Below are 18,170 nucleotides of genomic sequence, written 5' to 3' on the forward strand. Positions count from 1 at the left end.
GGACCTGTCTCCGATCTCTACGTAAACTTATCTCTCTGTAGGTTTGGGATAAGGATTTTACGCTCCTTGAGTATTAGGGACTGATGTGAATGTACAATTTATATATATGTGTGTGTGTGTGTGTGTGTTTGTGTGTAAAGCACTGCCTAAATTGATGGAGCTTTATAAGTACCTGTAATAACAAACAAAAATAAGACTGGAAAGGACAGTGCCTTTTAGTAGGTAGGCTAGTAAGAGAAAAATTGTATGTGCATCCATTTACATTAGAGGATCAGTAGGTAAAAATATATGTGGAAGATGGTTGGCAATACCCCTAGTGTCTCTTTAAATCTAATCAGGTAATAGACACATCTTGGGGGGCTCTCCCATCTTGTACACTTCACCTGCGTTATTCCAGCCTAATGTGGATGGATTTATATAGAAAGGTGCTCAACAATAATCAAAGAAGGGGGAAATGTGTAGGGATATTACAGATGATCATTGCTGAACACCCAGAATATTGTAACAGTATCAGCCATTTATAATCTCTTCTCCATTCTGCAGTGTTGCATGACCGTGCAATTGTCATTAAAAGTGTGACAGCGCTGAAAGCTGAAAATTGGCCTGGGCAAGAAGGGGGTATAAGTGCCCAGTACTGAAGTGGTTAAGGGCTGGGTAATCCTTCAATTTCAGCTCTGTATCATTGGTTATTATCCTCATCATACTTAGCAACACTTGCCTGATGACATCCCTGATAAATGTGCTTACTCCCCTTCACTCTGTAAACTATAGAAAAACTTTGCTAAAGTCTGTATAACTAATATAAATTTTTGAAGGGCTGGGTAATCCTATGATTTCAGCTCTGTACCATTGGTCATCATCCTCAGCATACTTAATGACACTTGCCTGACCGATTTTGTGGTATGTCATTTTCTTGTCATCTGTTTCATCACATGTATATATGTACATCTTGGATCTTTATCACTGACCACTTGAATGTAGAAATTAGATGGATCATTGTTTTCAACATATCAGATATTACTTTTGACCTTTACATTTGTGGTTAATGGCTTTCAGATGTCAGTACTTTTAAAATATAACTTCTTTACATTTTACATCTTGATCTTACCTCGAGCTGCTGTAGTGGAACCTGTTGCATGAACTTTGGCAAGTACACACTATATTTTCCTGTGTTAAATTGCTTTCATTTGCTACCACAAGTATAAGTTAGTTGCTTGTAATTGTTCAATGTCAATCCATCCTACTGCTTCTGAAATGCACAACCCTGTGTCATTGGCAAGTTGGCACTGTCTTACCCAGTGGCAGTTTTGCCTTCCCTGTGGTAAATATCCTTCATTGGCTCAAACACAAAGCATTTCATTTTTCACAACTCTAGTAGTAACTAAGCTGTTTCCTGCAGTAACTAGCTTTCATTGACTTTTTTATCGAATAAGGCTAAAAGATTCTGACTTTTTCATAAATTGCTAATTGTACATAAGGCTTTGTTGTGTTATGAGGCTTTATGTTGTTGTATGCACTTGTAGCATAATGTCATAGGTAATTTTCATAAATCTGACCTTACCTTGGAGTGAAATAGTTATTTTCTAAAGCTTATTTTCCCAACTGCCTCCATCTTCTGCTGCATATATACTCTTCCTCTTTCCTTCTTTTAAATTCCTTGCCAATATTTGGTAATTCAGGTAATACAGAGCATGTGGCTCAAAATACTTCCTGAGACTTGATAAACTCAAAGCACCATCCAGCCCACACACAATCTCTTAAGGGAGAAAAATGGAAGTGCACACCGGAAAGCTACCCAGTTCATAGATCAGATCTGCCTCCTCCCAGGCCACTCCCAAGCATTTCAGCCACTCATGGGCTTATTCATACAACTAAGACCATATGACTAAGCCCACGAATGGGTGAAATGCGTTAGCAGGCATGGCCTGTGAAAAGACAGAACTGAAGCCTTTCTGACTATCTGTGAACTGGGCAGCATTCTGGGGTGCACTTTCATTTTTCTCTCTTCAAATTACTTCCTGCAATGATGTAACAGTGTTGATGCTTGGAGTTTGGTCAAACAAGTACCCACTAATATCACACAGAGCTGTGAGTGAGTAGGCAACGAATAGCAGTTTAAAGTTTTGACTTGTGGTTAAAACATTGTTTTTTAGCTCCTAGAAGCTGAATGGAAGGTGAGTTGAGGATAATATATGTAGTCGGGAAGCTGCCAACATTTTGTGCTGTATACCTGTAATAACATGTTGTAGAGATCAGCTTTAAAGTGACACTGAAGCTTCATTTTTTTTTCAAATAACAAACATATCTATACTTACCTGCTCTGTGCAGTGATGTTGCACAGAGCAGCCCAAATCCAGTGCAGTGATGTTGCACAGAGCAGCCCAAATCCAGTGCTCCTAGATCCTTCCCCTCGAACAGTGCCCCAAAGAAAGCTGCTCGCCCTGGGGGCATCACTGCATGCTCGAGTCCGAGCTGCTGCTCTATGCATCCATCAGAAACATAGAGACATGGCTCGGCCCACCCCCCACTCTCTCCTCATTGGCTCACTACCTGTGATTGACAGCAGCGGGAGCCAATGGGCTCTCGCTGCTGTCTCAGCCAATGAGGAGGAAGAGTCATCAGACACCAGAGGCTTTCGAGAATTCATGAAGGTAAAAAACCTTGAGCCTTTAGAACCACTTTAACCTCCCTGGTGGTATTCCCGAGTGTAGCTCGGGGTTAATTATCAGTGCCAAAAGCGGTAACCCCAAGCTACACTCAGGAATACACTGCAGCGTTGCTCCGGGATCCCTCAATCACTTACCTTGTCCCGCGCTCCCAAGATGTCCCTCCTGCAGCTTCCCCAGCCATCTCCTCCGGTGGATGCCGGCATCTGTCTTCCGGGTTCCAGTCCCTGCGAGCGTCGGGACGTACGTGACGTACAGGGGCCAGAACCGGTGGGAAATTTAAAAATTTTAAAAAGTGACATTCACTAATACACTAAATTCACATAGTAAAACATTACTGTATCAAAGCATTTCACATACATTTTGTCCCTAGTGCTTTGTCCTGTGCCCTGCCTGCATTTTTACTGTTCTTTCTGCCTAGAAACTGAGAAGTCCACGGCGTCCAAAAAGCGTCCCTTTATGTCAAAAGCGGTTTTAGACCAGCTAGAGAACAGTGATAGTAAATTAAAACCTCTTGCAGAATTGAGTAATAATGATTTGTGGGGAAATTCGTCATCAGATACTGAAAACAATTTTGCGACTTTGCTCAGTGATGTGTGAACTTGGCGTTATATTTCAAATTTCAGTGTTTTTGGTTTGATTATATTATTGAATTAAATATATTATTATTATTTTATTATTTTTAATGATTATTTATTATATTATAATTTATGATTTCATGTTTCAAATTTTAACATACCCGGGATGTTTACTAGACTCTTGTTCGGACAGATTTCAGTGAGTTATTCCTAAAAATGACAGGCCTACAATAAAAAAAACTGCATATTTCCATGCAAAAAATGTACCGCTTTGAGCACAGAAATACTGACATAATCAGACCGCTAGGGAGGTTAAGGTGTATGTAAATCCTAAGACAGGGATCTCCAAATCTTCTAAGCAAAGGGCCCATATACTGTCCTTCAGACTTTAGGGAGGCTGGGCTGCAGCCAGTGGGAGTAGAAAATGCCCCAACTTCAGTGCCCCATCATTGGATTAAATGGGAAGAATAGTGCCCCATTTATAGTACCAGTAAGGGGAATGCTGCCCCTTCATTGGTGTCAGTTGGTGGAATAGTGCCTCATGGGCCAGATAAAGGCAAGCAAAGGGTCACATCCGGCGTCAGTCCACAGTTTGGAGACCACTGCCCTATGAGAAAAGTGCCATTATTTTCTTCCTGCAGGACCCTGCACTCACTATATCTGGTCTCCTACAGTACACAGAACATGAAAGTGTAATTATTTTAGTAAATGTAAATTGCTAAATACCTTTTCTCATCAGCAGTTAGAGCAGTCTTGTGACATATATCAATGTTCAGGAGAGCACTGTTTAAAGCTTGTAGGAGGAGTTTTCTTGGACAGTGCTGATTAGACCTGTGCTAATCACATGCACTCTCCCAAGAAAAAAAAACTCTCTAGCAATACACACTAAACTGAGCATGTGCAGAATGGCTGCGGTTCAGTCTGTCTTATCAGGAGATAAGACGTGGACATTTGAACAAGAGGAGAAGCAGAGAAGTCAGGGTCAAATGACTTTTTCACACAATGCAGAGGATTAACCCCTTAGGTTCCACAGTGAGTATATCAAGCATGCTTTACTACATATACAGACTGATTTTACTGTTGTGGGTTTATTAACACTTTAAGTTATTATATTATTTTGTTATACTTAAAATTTAGTAAACTTGCAAATCAATTTATGAATCTCAATCTTATAAAGTTTATCAAGCAAATTACTACATATACAGTACTTTATAGAGGGTATAATATTTACTTATCTAATCCTGAAATAATTTGCAGTCACGATTTTTGGGTTTCACTCATGTGAACAAGAAAAAACCTCTCTTAGGACATGCTTGCGTTCCTGTGCAATTTAATGCAGTGTGTTTTCAGTTCATTCATTTGGGTTGAAATTTCACTGCACCAAATGCACCATCACACCACATGTAGTGCAGGAACTACTTTTAAAAACAAGCTTCAACCAGATCATATGATACTTTGGTACCATGCGATCCGATGCAGGCAAACACACACTGTTTGCTATTTGCATTTGAAGTGTTAACTTTACACTGACCAGCTTGCAGATCGCAGACACAGTGGGGTTGATTTTCTAAAACTGGAGAGTGCAAAATCTGGTGCAGCTGTGCATGGTAGCCAATAAGTTTCTAACGTCAGATTATTCAATTACGCTTTGGTAATAAAACTTGGAAGATGATTGGTTCCTATGCAGAGCTGCACCAGATTTTGCATGCTGCAGTTTTAGTAAATCAACCCCAGCGCATTTAAACATGGTGCGGGAAAAGTCCACGGAACGTGGGTTGCTCACACCATGTTCCAGTGTGAAATGGCCATTAGCCCAATTAGTATGTCAGATGTTTCCAAAGACAAGAGGAGGCTGTGATACATTTACATATTTGGAAAAAAAAGACAAGAACACGTGTACATTTCATTTGTATCATAGAAAATTTTATTTCAATGTCATCTGAGAAATGTAACTTAGTAAAATACCAGTCTAACACATTTGACAAAAATCACAATGAACCACGTATATTGTGCTTCTTTTGCCATCTTCCTTAGTACACTAATAAATACATTGATACAGAAATTAGTATAGAAACAGTAATTATAAACATCAGCATCAGTATTCATTGCTACAATGCAGTATGTGGCTTACTGAAGGATTTTGATAAATCTGCCCTGTGGGGGCAACTGAGGATATTTAGCTGTCTTATCTTGTGTTGTAGATTACATGAACCAAAATATAAGTCCTAAATTATCTATGGGTCAAGTGTGTAACTGAATCTGGACTTTACTCTCCTGTATGATTGTGACACAATAATGATTTCCTTCAAAGTAAAGCTGGGAGTGGCTGATATAAAGAAAACTTGTCATGAATATAAATGTATTGATCTTTTGAATCTTTTAGTAGATCCTTTAAGGTGCTGTACATATTTTTGATTGATACTGTAGTCTTTTTTAATGTTTTTAGATATACATATGGAAGCAAACTTGTACTTTGTACATTCAGGGCAAAGTAACAGGTTTACTTGATAGTAGTCATGGTAACAAACCATTACTTACCTTCCACATAGGCCTCTGCCACATTGTTTGCTCACTGAAAGTGGTTCTAAAGTCACGTTTTTTGTACCTTAATGAATTCTATGTGTTAAAGTAAAAAACCTTCTTTCACAGACTTGCCCACTCACCCCCCTTATACTTACCTGAGTCCCATCATGATCCAATGCTGAGCATGAGAGCTGTGTCTCTCCTGGCTTTGTCCCTCCTTACTGGGCAGATCTATAGCCCCTGTCAATCAAACCCAGTGATGAGGGAGCAGGAAACGGAACCGAGTCCTGCTGTCTGTGTCAATGGATGCAACCGTGGGCTTGGGTACAAGCCCACACAAGTGCCCCCATGGGAATCGGCTTGTTGTTGGGGCACCAGCAAGAGGGCAGGAATCAGGAGCACCGGTAGGGGACCCGAGAAGAGGAGGATCAGGGCCGCTCTGTGCAGTTCTATTGCACACAGCAGGTAATGTTTGCTATTTTAAAAAAGTCCTTTACAACCACTTGACGCATGGAGAAAGACCCAGAACTTCTCGGTATGGGGGCATATAACTGTGACCAATTTCCAGACCTTGGTGCAGTCACACAAGGGCAAGAGGAAGTCCCTAGCTCTGTGTAAACTCTACCCCAATGTGTGGCTAGACTTTGTACAATGATTTCATGAAGGCTGTGGCATAGGAATGGGTGCTGGAGATATGTTTGAAAGGTACGTAAAGGCTCCTTAATATACCAACAATCTGTTACCTTGCTTGAGTGCAATGGAAAGGCTAACTTTAAAGCTCAACTCAAAAAACAATTTTTTTTCATAGACTTAGAAAGAGTGTTTGATTGTTATTGTTGCTCCAGACCTAGTTGGAGAGATTTCAACTCACTTTTCATCCTTATTACAGCAGGACAAGAAATAAAGGGAGTTGTTGCTACTTGGACAGAAAGACCCAGACAATAATAATAACCTTAAAGAGGTTTTAACCCATCATCAGTTTACTGAAGAAGAGTGTTTTGTTGCATCTGTATCCTCACTGGAGTCATTTTCCCTAATTTCCTAATCTGAAAGGAAGTGAGGGGAAGTTTCTCCAAGTGGGGTCAAAGGCCACAAATAACCTTACAAAGGCTCTAGTACTTCCCTACTGTGTCCAAAACAAAAGAAAAAATGTTAAGGCTTTCATGCAAATAATCATATAAAAAAGTGTATACTACATGTATTAAAGCTGAATTCCAGGAATTATAATTGTTCCACTCTTGCATTGGGCCAGCTTGGCCCAATTTTTATATGCATAATTGATTCTGGAGGGCCACTAATGAAGCTGAAAATCACTGTAACAATCTACGCTATATATAGTGAGAGGCATGAACTTCTAGAATCAGTGTTAGCCGCCTCACCTCTGATCACTGACCACATGAAGTCACTCATTTGGCAACTCCGCCATTCAAAGAATGACTTGTATTTTTTTTCAATGAATGATAAGTGTTTGTTTATTGGATGAGGTTGAGAGGAGTGGTGGTGATGGCATGACCTTCACCTCATCTAATCAGTGAATACCTTGTGTACATTAAAAAATACTAGGCGTTCTATGAACAAAAGACGTGCCGAGTGAGCAACTTAGGACTCAGAAGATCACAATACTCACTGTATGTAGCATAGTCTACTGTGATTTACAGCAGTACCAAAGGCTCTCCGAATATCAGATATGCATACTTATATCAATAACAAAATCAATACAATTCCCGGAGTTCACTTTTAAAATCTTGTTTCTCTGTATAGTATGCAATTGTTTGTGTACATGTGGACAGCATTTTTAATCTCTGATTGAAAATTGAAAAGACTCTCTGCAGCACTGATTGGTCCACAAAGACCACATAGCCAATGTTTCTTAGGCTGGAAGCTTAAGGATAGCAGTTCTTAGATATGACAAGAACTTTTTTTACTCAAAATATTGAGGTGACTTGGTAATGATGGCATATGCCCTTCTGATTCATTTTTAGTGTATATTACAAACTATAAGTCCATTTTAAAATACTTATTTGTACACTAACAGCTTGAGTTTTAGAGTGCTTGTAATACCCCATCTTGCCTTAAAATAGTGTTAAACCCCAAAGCAAACATTTATAATGTTACAGGTTACATTTTCTTATATGTGGTGGCTGCACTTATTCTCTTTTTTTAGATTTTCTGTCTGTTATTTTCACCTGGTGATCTGGCCAGTAAGTCTGTTGTTTGTCAATAGAACAAGCTGTCCTGCAGATGTAGCAGTTTGAGGGATGACATAGACCATTTACCACAGACAGGGGTGCTTACAATGATCAACATTTGTTGATTTATGTAAAACCTTTCTCCCCCCCCAAATAAATAATGTGGCTGTAACTGCTTAAAAAGTGTTAGCTTGAGTTTGCTTCAATTTGCTTAGTGTATCTAAATCTGCTAGTACATCTAACACTCCCCCCAGATTAACAATGTTGATGGACACAGGTGGCTCCTTCATCCAGAGTGGGGGCACTCAAATACAGGAGGTATGTTACTGGCCAGATCACTAGGCGGAAACAGAAGGAAAGAGGTCTAAAAAAGAAAATGAATGCAGCCACAACATTTAATTTTGGCTATGCTTCTCCTGGGGATGGCAGGAGTGCAGTTTGTTCTACTAAAGTCCGCTGTCGGCTGACGTCACTCAGCTAGTCCAGGATCTGAAAAAATCCCAACTTTAAAGTTGGGATACACCCAGATGCCTTGACCAGCAGCTGGCTCAGGCTCTATGTGAGCCACTGAAAGCCTGAGTCAGCCGCTCTTGTCCCCTCCACAGCCCAGAGCTCCAAGGAGTGCTGGAGGGACAGAGCAGAGAGCCACTGAAGACTGAGAACTGAGTGATCACCGGTGATTGATCTCTCAGCTCTTGGTCTTTGAGGTGGTGGGGAACAGAGGCAGCATTACTGACTAATGCTGCTTCTACCAAAGTGAGTATGATTGTTTATTTTTTTATAAACCAATGCTTCTCTTTTAGGAATCGGTAAGCTACAATATATAAAATTTTTGTGTTGGGGTTTTATACCTCCTTAACTGTTTCCAGTTTGGCCTTCATTAACTCCTTGGCGCTGAGAGTATGCAAATATGCTACTTGTGATCGGAAGCTTTCTGATCATGTGGCCATTGTGACAGCCAATCACGGTGGCCACATGATCACAAACCCTGCCCCACCTCCCAGCAGCAAAAGCCCCTTTACAGGCCGGGAGGCGTCGTGATAAAAGAGATAAGTGACAAAAGCGCCTCGGATTTGGGCTTCCTTTTAAGATTCCTTTTCACCACTTCATTTAAGACAGATAGCTAAGTGGTGAGAACTGACTGCCATGGCTATGTACATGGCAGAAGTAGCCACCTGACTGTGTAATCTACTAGTTTTTAAATTATGGATAGGTAAGTGCTGGGGAAGAGGACATAACTTACCTTCACTTTCATGAAATATGAATATGTAAAACAGTGTGCATCCCATCTTTCAAGGTTCCTTGTCAAAAGTGCATGCTTTGAAATTGGGTTATGTGCAGGCACTTTAGGTATTGCTCACATCAGGAGAAGATTTCACATCTTTCTGCGTCACAAAATACTAGTACTTCTTAAAATACATAGACCACATTCACACCAGTGTACTGCATTGAGGTATATCATACAAAGATTTTGCATTTTCACCCTCAAGTCAAATAAATGGTGTTCTTCACAGCACAATTAAAAACATACCAAAAGTTGTCTGAGAATGCTCATATAATAACCCACTTTAAAATATGTGTCTGGTGTGAATGTTATAATTCACTAATGTTCTAATATTCATGACAAGTTCACTTTAACAAATGGAATAGTTGACCACTAGTGTCATCCTACAAGGAATTAATGGGGTTGTTTTATTAAGTGGGAGAGTGCAAATCTGGTGCACCTGTGCATGGTAGCCAATCAGCTTCTAACTTCAGCTTGTTCAACTAAGCTTTGACAAAAAACCTGATAGCTGATTGGTTTCTTTGCAGAGCTGTGCTATATTTTGCACTTTCCAGTTTTAGCAAATCAATTACAATATGTGTTTTCATATTGTAAACTGCTATAATGCTAAAATAAGAATAATAAATGCTTTTCTAGATAAACATGTAATAGTATAGGTCATTTAACATCAAAAATAAAAATCTTTACTTCTTCCAGGAGAACAGACTACATATTATAAACTTAAGGCATGACTCCAGCTTGCCCCAATCTTCAGACATATTTGGTATAATAAGGCGGGGCAGTGAAATAATGCAACTTTGTAAATAGTATTCACTGCATGTTCTCCTGTTATGGCTGTACAGGTTTTAGAAGCACCCAGTGTGATCTGTTCAAATGTTCAAATTTTGCTTGCTGTCACAATCATTTATTTATAACGCTTATCAGTTACCTGCTGTTGAATTTATTGACCCATTTCATCTGCAGTCCACAAATCAATGACAAGCTGAGGCTATTAGCCACAACCTAAATTTGATCATTTTCCAGTGCATACTTTAGCAGCCCATATATTCCAAGAGATACTCCTGAGTTAATTTTTTTTTTTCATAACCACTGGTCAATACTAAAACTTACCTGATGGTGTTTACTGTGGATCAGGTAAAAATCGGATGTTTTTTTAGAAGGAAAGTTAAGACATTCAACAATGCTGTTGTTTGCCCTCAAGCTGTGGGATTAGTTAAACGTGATCCTTTGCCCAGTGAACCCAGAGTCTCTGTTGTGATATTTGAGGATAAATTACTTCACAGTACCTGAAGCCGCAGAGGTCAATGATGTTTTAAAGCTCTTTTACTGCTTGTTAAGCAGTAAAGTTAAGTTAGTAAAAACATTAATATTTTTAATCTATGCACTTTAGGATACAGGTGGCCTAAAGTAAATCCAACATTAAATAATTTTCCTATTCTATACCAGCAGGCAAATCTACTTTGAAGGCTCTATCTGTGTTTCAAAATGATATCATATGATCCAGTTTTATATCCAGCAAATTATATCTTGATTTTTTTAATCATTTTTATTTGTGGTATTATAATCCAAGCTTATTTAAAGCCACAAAATAATTTGTCTTTCCCTTACCATTAAATTCTTGGAGGGTAGTTTAAATCATGGCACTACATTTTTATTTGACAATAAATCTTAGGTTTGCCTTGTTGAGATATAGGATGCCACTACCAACCTTTACAACTGAAAACTAGTTTCCTGGCTTCAATACTTGAAAATGGTATGAACATCAGGAGGGCTGACTTCACTCTGTCTTCCGATGCTTCCTTTTTGTTCATGGTTTGTGACTTAAAGTAATAAAGCCAGAGACTGACAAGCATTTTATGAAGGAAGTCAGTCAAGGCTTCCCAGAATAGATCTTGTCAACAGGTTCCTAATGTCTAGAAGAATTCCTGGGTCTTAACAGCAGATGATAGCAGCCAAACTATCTCTTTTAGAATCTTTTAGGCTCCATTGATAGCATGCCTATTACTGACCAAAATGCCCTCTTTGCTCTTATAATAACTTGCTCCCGTTGCAGCAGGGTGGGTGAGCCTTAATGCTCATTTGCCACACAGATGCATCCGTGGGGTCTGAAGTTGTGTACTGATGTTTTGAGAGTGCAAATCACTGCATGTTTCTACCACACTGACTAAACTGTCACTGACAACTCTTGGTCTGTTTGTGCCCACTGTGAGGGCCAATCACAGTGATCACATGATGGTGACCACCTCATCCTTCCAGTGGCCCTTTAGGTGGGCAGGCAGGGGTTAAAACTGACTTTTGGATGTAAATATGATTGCTAATATCTCGTTTCCTCATGCCTGTGCAGTAAAAAGCTTAAACATTTGTGCATTTAACTGGTTAATAATTTTTTTTCCCTGAAAAGAATGTATATCCCCTGAATTATAATTAATTAATTTCAACTTCTGAACTGGAAAACGCTTTTTCATTTAAAATATTGTGCAGATGATTATTTATGGTTGAAAATGTTTAGCTTTTATTGGGGTGTCTACAGTTTGAAAAGATTAATGTAACATCATCCAATCCTGAGATATGTATGTATTTGTTACCTCTAGGTATAAAAAAAAATCCCTTAACTTAAAATGTTTCTATCTATATACAACATTGGATGGCAGTTTGATAATAAATTATGTACTGTATGTCAGGTTTTGATGTTGCAGCATATCTGAAATGATACTGTGTCATAAATTTGATTTAATGCAACCCCACAGGCTAGTAAAGGATAGTATGATTTTATATGCTTTTCCATTAAAGAAAAAACATATTTCCATAAATTTGTCTTCACACAATGTACAAGATAAACAAATGCATTCAACTGGTAAGCTAGACGACTTGGAGAAGGGTAAATACTTCCAGTACTTCAATTTACAAAATCTGGTGAAGAAAGCTTAACATTGAAGTTTCCAAGTCCTACACCAGCTCATTTGTTGATTAGGTCTACCAGCAGCATCTATGAAATCCCAAAACATCTGCTTTGGTGAATATAGCCTTGTCTAAGATGGCCATAACAGTGCAAACCTTCCCATGACCATATTTTTTATTGTTCTGATTTCTCTAAAATGATAAAATGTAAAGTCTATGTTCATTGCACTGCCATATTAGATACAAGTGTGGCTTGCTGCATACATACCATTGGTGACCGCATTTAAAGTATGCTTTCTGGCCCAAACCTTATTCCAGTGAAGACACCTTTAATCATCCCATTGACCATTGCTTTTTTTTTTCTAAGAAAGCTTAGTGTGGGATATTTGTAGTTCCATAATGTGCACAATTATGAAACTATGAAGTTGTATTTACGTAGATGCATTTGTTAAATCAATTGGGCCTGCCCCAGTGTTATCTTTGTAATCAAGTGCTACATAATTCTGGATAAACCTGTGACTTTTATATATTCATTAGATCTTTATGGCTGCTAATCATTGTTTCTGATTATAATTACTAAAAATATATATGATACAAAAAATATACTAACTGCACAGACAGTAGCAAGCAAGAACATCAGGCAAAAAAGTATGTGAAAAACACATTTTTTCTATGAGTAAACAAAATATTGAAACCATTTTATTTTATTTAATACCTGCAAAGAGCAATAATGTTCTTTAAACCAAACCGGTAGTGGGTTTAGAATTGGGCTGCTTAAATCTCATTTCTGCTTGATTTGTGTGAGTTACTTCACATCACTGCTTTTGCACTGTTATTTAAATAAACCATGCTATGTAACAATCTTGGATATTGGCGATCCCTTCTGCAAAAAAATGGTGTGAGAAAAATCCAATTCTAAATAATGTAAATAATTACAGCTGCACACTTAGGATATCCAGTTATACCATTCTAGCTTTACTTTCATCACAATTTATATTGAGTATGCACAGCATACATGTAATATATACATAATTATGGTACACATGTATCCTTCCCTATTCTTTTCAAATTGTTGTAAATGGTAAGCATATGCTTTACTAGTCCCCTACATCAAACAGTGGCTATAGGTGTAACTACAGTTGTAGATCTTGTAATTTTTAAAAGGGACAATTCTAGCACCATTAGTTCCCTCCCCGAATAGATAAAGACTATAAAAAAAATCACTAAAAGTGTCAAGTAGACTATAACTAAGGGCTGAACATTTCATTTTGCTTTAAATGTTTAAATCAACTGGTGGTTTACTTTTACTGGCCGATTGAAATACCAGTTGGCTTAAGTAAGTTAATATTACTGACACATATATCATTTTAAGTTTACAAACCCTAACCTTAACCCTGAATTATTTTTTATCCTACCAACATTTGCTAAAAAGAGTGCATGGTATTGGTTTACATGTTCATTCATTTCAAGCTGTTAAGAGGCTAACTAGTGACCCTGCCAATGGAATTATGTGGACAAGAAGGCTGATGTTTGTGGTTTTACTGGCACTTTAAGTGTGCACATTTAACAATAACTGAATTTACAGTCAGGGTGACTGGACAACATTATACAAGTTACAGTTGCAAAAGAAAAACAGTATACAGACTTATTATGAATTATTTTGAATTAATCAAACAAATGGTAGTCATAATCTGCAGTGTGATGAGCAATATAAGCTGTTATCCATTAATGGGTTATAATGAAATCATGGGGTTAGTGATCTGATCATAGTAGGGCATGGTGAACTTAATAAAAGCACACGCAAGGAACCTACGAAACATCCACAAGCAAAGAGCCTGAAAGTGACATGCAGAATGTTTTTGCTGACATTTTGACCAGTGTCTTTTGATATCACTGCAGTCTGCATTGATTTCCTGAGTACTGAACAGGGATCCAGTATGTGAGGATCTCCTAAGCATTAAGACAACTGCATACTCATGCATTTTTAAAATTTCCATGAGTGGGGTGTAAAAAGACCAACTCTCATAAAAAGACAAAAGTTGGCTTCATTGAATAACTGAACTCTCTGTGAATGTTATCGTAAGCATCAACAAAGCTCAAAATGTAAAAGCATTAATATCGTCAATTTACACAAAGTAATATCATCAAAGACAACACATGTTGATGATATATCACATATAAAGAACAATAGTTTTCATGTATAAATATTAATCATTTTTTCCTACTTTCTTTAGTGTTAGTGGATCAGTGACTGATTATAAACACTCACAGCCACTTCCAGTACATCTTCCAAGTTTCCTACAAAGAAGAACACTTCAATGTACATTCATTGTCCAATAACAATAATTATTTCATACAGTAAAATTGTACCCCTTTTGTTAGAGTCTAAAATTGGTCAGCCTGCCCTAGTAGTCCTTAGTCCAAGTAAGGAGTTAAATGATTAAAAACACCATAGTATAACATACTTAGGAGACAACAGACCAAGACAAAACCAAACCACTTATATACTTGTCCTGTTTTTGACTTGAGGTCAATAAAGTCCACCAGACTTTTCTGGTTTGGTGACCAGCTGTTCAAGAGTTTAGAGCTCTCGGCAGGGGTCTTGAACAAGACTTCAAAGGGTGTTACAAAACTTCATTTGCAGACAGCTGGTTCAAGGAGTTGGTGGGGGCTTTGGGGAGGGGCAGGACCCCTGGCTGTCGAAGCTAGCAGCTCGTCCTTGCCACTGTGGATAAAGAATATATGAAAGTTAAGGAAAACATTATTGACCCTAGCAGGGTTTATATTATGTGTAGACATAATCTAAAAATAAAAAGTATCCATTTCATCTCTGCAAAACATCCACATTTCCCCAAGTTCAAACAACAATAGTAGTAGCCAAGAACATTTTGAGGAACGTATAGATCACCAGATAATTCACTTCTACATTTCCAAAAAATTCACTCTGTTTAAAATAATGCAAGTACAGAAATATATCAGTTGGTCCTTGCAGATATACAGTGTGTACCTAACTGCTTAAGTTGACAACTTTGCCTCGGCTGTATTTAAAGCGGAGCTCCACCCAAAAGGGGAAGTTCCGCTTTAAGGACTGCTCCCCCACTCCCCATTAAGGATCGGCACCTTTGGGGAGTGGGGGGGAGCGGGTACCCGAATTCAACAGGTACCCGCTCCCACTTCTGGTCTGATCACCTGGGTGATCGGAAGCAGAAGCTGTCCTCCCTCCCTCCCTGTAGTCTTTTGGGACATGTGACAGGTCCCAGAAGACTACAGGACCATTCACGAAGCGCAGTGCTACTCGCGCATGCACAGTGGGTACCCGGCTGTGAAGCTGCAAGCTCACAGCCGGGTGCCCACACTGAAGATGCTGACCTCCTAGAATACAGGACTGCCGGTGAAACAAGCTGCGGGGGACACACCGCGGGACCAAGGGACAGGTAAGTGGCTGTTTTTTTGTTTTTGTAGCTGCTGACTTTTATTTTTTGATAGGTTGAGTGGAGCTCCAGCAGTGTTATCTGTCCAGGTCTGTTGTCTTCTGGTTGACTACAAAAATCGACACATTAGAAGCTGATGTCGAAAGCACGACTGAGTAGAAAATGTTGTATGCTGTGACCAGGGGCGGACTGACAACTCATGGGGCGCCCCGGGCAATAGGGGATCATGGGGCCCCTGTGTCCTTACCCAAATTCAAAAAAATTCAAATTCAGCGCTGAGCGAACTATTGGCGCTTTATAAATACTGTATAATAATAATAATAATAATAGCCTATGAAAAAGGTACCAGGGGCATCTCATGGGGCCCCCTACTGACCCCGGGCCCTAGGGCAGTGCCCGAGTTTCCAAATGGTCAGTCCGCCCCTGACTGTGACCTATTTCCCAAATACTTATTTTTTAACAGGTTTTTGTCCTAAAAACCATGGATGTTGGAGGTTTTTGCTCCCCCCTCCTTGGTTGCCTGTCATCTAGGTAAGCATCATGTTTCTCTGTCGAATCAGGCAAGGGGACTGTGATGCCATCTAGGTGTTTCTGTGAGGTATAGGCAGATTTTGCAGCATAACTACTTCTTTAAAATCCCCAGGATTATTCAGAAGCTTGTGGACTAAGGTCCTATAGATGTCTACCATTTTCAATTAATTTGCAAAATAAGGAGAAAATGATGCCATTCCTATCATAATGTATAACATGACTTAGCCACACAAGACCAATCTGCCATTAAAAAAAAAAAAATCAGATATTTCATTGGAGCACTGATTTTTCTGGTTAGGGAAAGTTATTTCACACATTTTCTTCAGTATGTGGAACAGGAACCATTCAAGCAGCTTGTCCCCTTTATAACTCAGGTACTACACTGTTAGTTAGGCTTTGTTGCTAGAGTAGGGAAAACAAGTTACAGCACTAGTGGGGGTCATCTTCCATGACACAAAGACCTGATATTCAGTTATTTTAACAGCAACAGGTGGTGTCTTGGATATCGATTAAATTAATGATACATTGTTTGTGCAATGATGTAAGGTGATATAGTGTGAACCTCAATTACCTCTGTGCCTCTATTCTTTGAGTCCAGTAATAAGGATAGATCTCCTTTAATAAGTGAAACAGAAGTAAAAATACTCAATATTCTATTCTATTATATTCTATTCAGTTAATGCACTAACACAATCATATTTTTCTTCTTTAAAGATGTGACATTTTAAAGGAACTCAATGTTATTAGCAAACAGAAGAAAAATATTCAGTAAATCTTGTCTGGCTCAGTAGACCTAATATTCAATTTGTATTCAAAAACAACATTGACAATTTCTGTCAGTATTGTAAAGTTAAATTTATGTCAAGGGATGTAAAAGATGTAAAAAAAAAAGTCAATATGCCATTACAGAAGGGCGTTTATGAAAAGCTTCTCAAGCAACAAAAGTGCATACATGACATGATCATGAAAAAATATAGTAATTAATTCATTAGAAACTCTTAGCATATTGGAAATCATTAATGTTGTTGTAGGTAACATTGTTTAATCAGGGAAACATTGATGTAAATAGGGAGTTAATTTGTTTTATATAAATTTCTTTCATCAAGGAAAAAAAATCATCACCCCTAAGTATACCTTATAATTATTTTCCACTATTAATCCAGTGTGTGTAAATTCTACTTAAAGTGACAATAAAGTCTATTTTTTTAATATAACAGATAATAGTAACATAGCCTACATGTATTAGTTGTTTTTTTCTATAGATTTACTCCTCTGAGCTTACTTTTGAAATTGTCCACCAGCCGCACGGGCACTCTCCCCTTTCTATTTGTGCCCCCTGTACCACCAGGACCTATGGAGTCCCGTAAGAGTCTCCTCTATGTACATGCTTCTGCTTTGAGCTACAACTGTTCGTCCAGCATTCTGAGTGCTGTACAGAGAGGTAACGTGGGGAGCACATCAAGCAAAAGTCACTTCTCTCCTGCCTCACCACAGGAGAGACTGACAGCAGTTCCCTGTCTCTTCCACATTGCCTTTATTGTAGTGCTCAGAACATTGCCCATACAGTTTTAGAACAAAGCAGGAGCAGGCACATACAGGAAACTCCTATAGGACTACATAGGTCCTGGCAACACAGAGGTTACAAATAGAATGGGGAGTTTGTCAGTGTGTCCAGGGGACAATTACAAAAATAAATTCAGAGGAATAAGGCCCCTTGTACATGGGGTGGGCTTCTCCAGGAGTCAGCAGATCCCTGGTGAACAATCGGGTGGCTGGTCCATGTCTGCTTATGGAAAGTGGACACAGACACAGCCCTCTGTCCTCTATGGGCAGTTGGATGTAAACAGACCGCCTGTCCGTTTACACCCAACTGCCATCGAATCCAACTTGCTAGACAGATGGAGAACAGATACCCATCTGTCTGTTTTTAACAAATAGGATTGGATTGGATGTAGGCAGGTGTAAATGAGCACAAGTTCGTTTACATCTGCCGATCCATAGAGGATAATGGAGGATCTGATTAGATCCGCCTAAAATAATGACAGGCGGATACACTCAGCCCAACTGTG

At 38.8% G+C, this 18,170-nt stretch overlaps 1 protein-coding gene across 1 annotated transcript in view; it reads right to left on the reverse strand.

Annotated features, from left to right (window-relative positions):
- Nucleotides 1-5,145: 5,145 nt before the first annotated feature.
- The window catches only part of SYT6 (synaptotagmin 6), a 602,681-nt gene continuing 589,656 nt past the window's right edge, over nucleotides 5,146-18,170 (reverse strand). Inside the window, exon 7 of the mRNA XM_089681083.1 lies at nucleotides 5,146-14,864. Within this exon, the coding sequence (XP_089537209.1) occupies nucleotides 14,793-14,864 (72 nt within the window). The 3' untranslated portion in view covers nucleotides 5,146-14,792. The remainder of the gene's footprint in view (nucleotides 14,865-18,170) is intronic.

The sequence above is a fragment of the Staurois parvus genome, unplaced genomic scaffold (assembly GCF_062004578.1).
Source record: "Staurois parvus isolate SC_StPar_1 unplaced genomic scaffold, SC_StPar_1.0 ptg000258l, whole genome shotgun sequence".
In the NCBI taxonomy this organism is placed as follows: Eukaryota; Metazoa; Chordata; class Amphibia; order Anura; family Ranidae; genus Staurois; species Staurois parvus.